General features: G+C 36.4%; 1 protein-coding gene across 1 annotated transcript in view; it reads left to right on the top strand.

The window, feature by feature from the left end:
- The first annotated feature begins 1,348 nt into the window (after positions 1-1,348).
- LOC137616932 (venom protein 302-like) overlaps positions 1,349-1,756 on the top strand; it is a 4,015-nt gene continuing 3,607 nt past the window's right edge. Inside the window, exon 1 of the mRNA XM_068346806.1 lies at positions 1,349-1,583. Within this exon, the coding sequence (XP_068202907.1) occupies positions 1,522-1,583 (62 nt within the window). The 5' untranslated portion in view covers positions 1,349-1,521. The remainder of the gene's footprint in view (positions 1,584-1,756) is intronic.

Below are 1,756 nucleotides of genomic sequence, written 5' to 3'. Positions count from 1 at the left end.
TCGCCATAGACTGTTTACATATGTAAAAGGGACTCTATGGACTTTAGTCTTGTATAAAATGTTATCACTGGAAGCATGAAAAAGTACGTGCATGACCCGTAGACTTTATGAAACTTATTATATTACTTTCCCTCAAGTTTGAGGCGAGCTTATCTGGTTCACTGTCAAAACACTCGCAGAATAAGAAAGTCTTCAGTTTCCTCTTGAAAGCCTTAATATCTTCAATTATTCGGATGTCTCGTAGGAGCGTATTGTATAGTCTCGAGGCCGCATATTTAAAGGCTCTGGAGCCTACAGTAGACACATATGTAGGTTCCAATAGTTTGAAACCATCTGTAGCTATTATATCGTTGTATGAAAGTCTCCCTCGTCAGGATTTGTTTCATTCCAATATGAATCTGTCAATTGAATCTTGTCAACAATCTTTAATTGGGCAGGCAGTTAATTCTAATAGTTAAGCCTTCTCTATCATGAGGCTCAATACTACACAGTATTCTAGAAGTTTTATTCCAGCTGCGACCAAGTTTTGGAATGATCTTCCTAATCGGGTAGTTGAATCAGTAGAACTTCAAAAGTTCGAAATTGCAGCAAATGTTATTATGTTGAACAGTCTTTTTATAGTTTATATATGACATATCTGTTTTGACGTTGTTACTGGTTTCAGAATGATTTATTGTTAATTTCTTCTCATCATTTATTTCCTTACTTCCTTTCCTCACTTGGCTATTTTTCCCTGTTGGAGCACTTGGGCTTATAGCATCTTGCTTTTCCAACTAGGGTTGTAGCTTGGCTAATAATAATAATAATAATAATAATAATATTAATAATAATAATTCGTTTATTCAAACTGCCACATTCGGCGCCAATGACCTTAGATGTCAGGATGCCAAAATACACCAAATCAATCAATCAATTGATCAAACTAATACAGATCAAGTATCAATCACGTTTCGAGTAGCCTTATGCCATCTCAAGTTCTTATTCTAGGAGTATCTGGCAACATGGTGGGAACCGTGGGAACCTTGGAGGAAAAATAACTAATCCTCCTAGGTGGGAACCCACTCCACTCCCTCAATCCCTCCCTCCCTCCGTCCCTCCCTCCCTCCTTAAGCTAAACCTGTTTTTGGTGTTGCCAGCTTTTGTAAGTGAGAAAAGGCCAACTTCTAATCAGCTGTAGCTTCTAAAGGCCAACCCATTAGTAAAAATAGCCAAAAAAAACATTTAAGAAGAAACTTTCTTTTCAAGATATTGCTAACTGCCAACCAATTTAAAAAAAAAAAAAAAGGCAAAATTTGAAGTTTTGGGGCTGGAAAAGGCCAACCTGGCAAGCCTATGAAGGACAGGTGAAGCATCACTGGAGATACCCCCACGAGACCTTCAATGCCCGAATCTAGGACGGTCCCCTTTGACCAGTGCATTTGCTGCCATCCTCGAAGACGGTCCTCAGACTCAAGAAGGAAACTCCAAATAGGTTTTGCAGCATCACAGTGAGATTTAGAACTGCTCGGCTTCTAACGGAAGATGGCGTCCGCCTTCGTTAAAGGTCTCTCCATTGTGGCATGTTTGGTAACGCTTATAAAAAGGTGAGGAGCATTTTTTTGTAAATTATATGCATAGTTACAAACACACACACTCACACACATATATATATATATATATATGTATATATAAATATATATATATATATATATATATATATATATATATATATATATATATATATATATATATATATATATATATATATATATATATA

Source organism: Palaemon carinicauda, chromosome 23, assembly GCF_036898095.1.
Source record: "Palaemon carinicauda isolate YSFRI2023 chromosome 23, ASM3689809v2, whole genome shotgun sequence".
NCBI lineage: Eukaryota > Metazoa > Arthropoda > Malacostraca > Decapoda > Palaemonidae > Palaemon > Palaemon carinicauda.
This window is presented reverse-complemented; position numbering and strand designations above follow the sequence as displayed.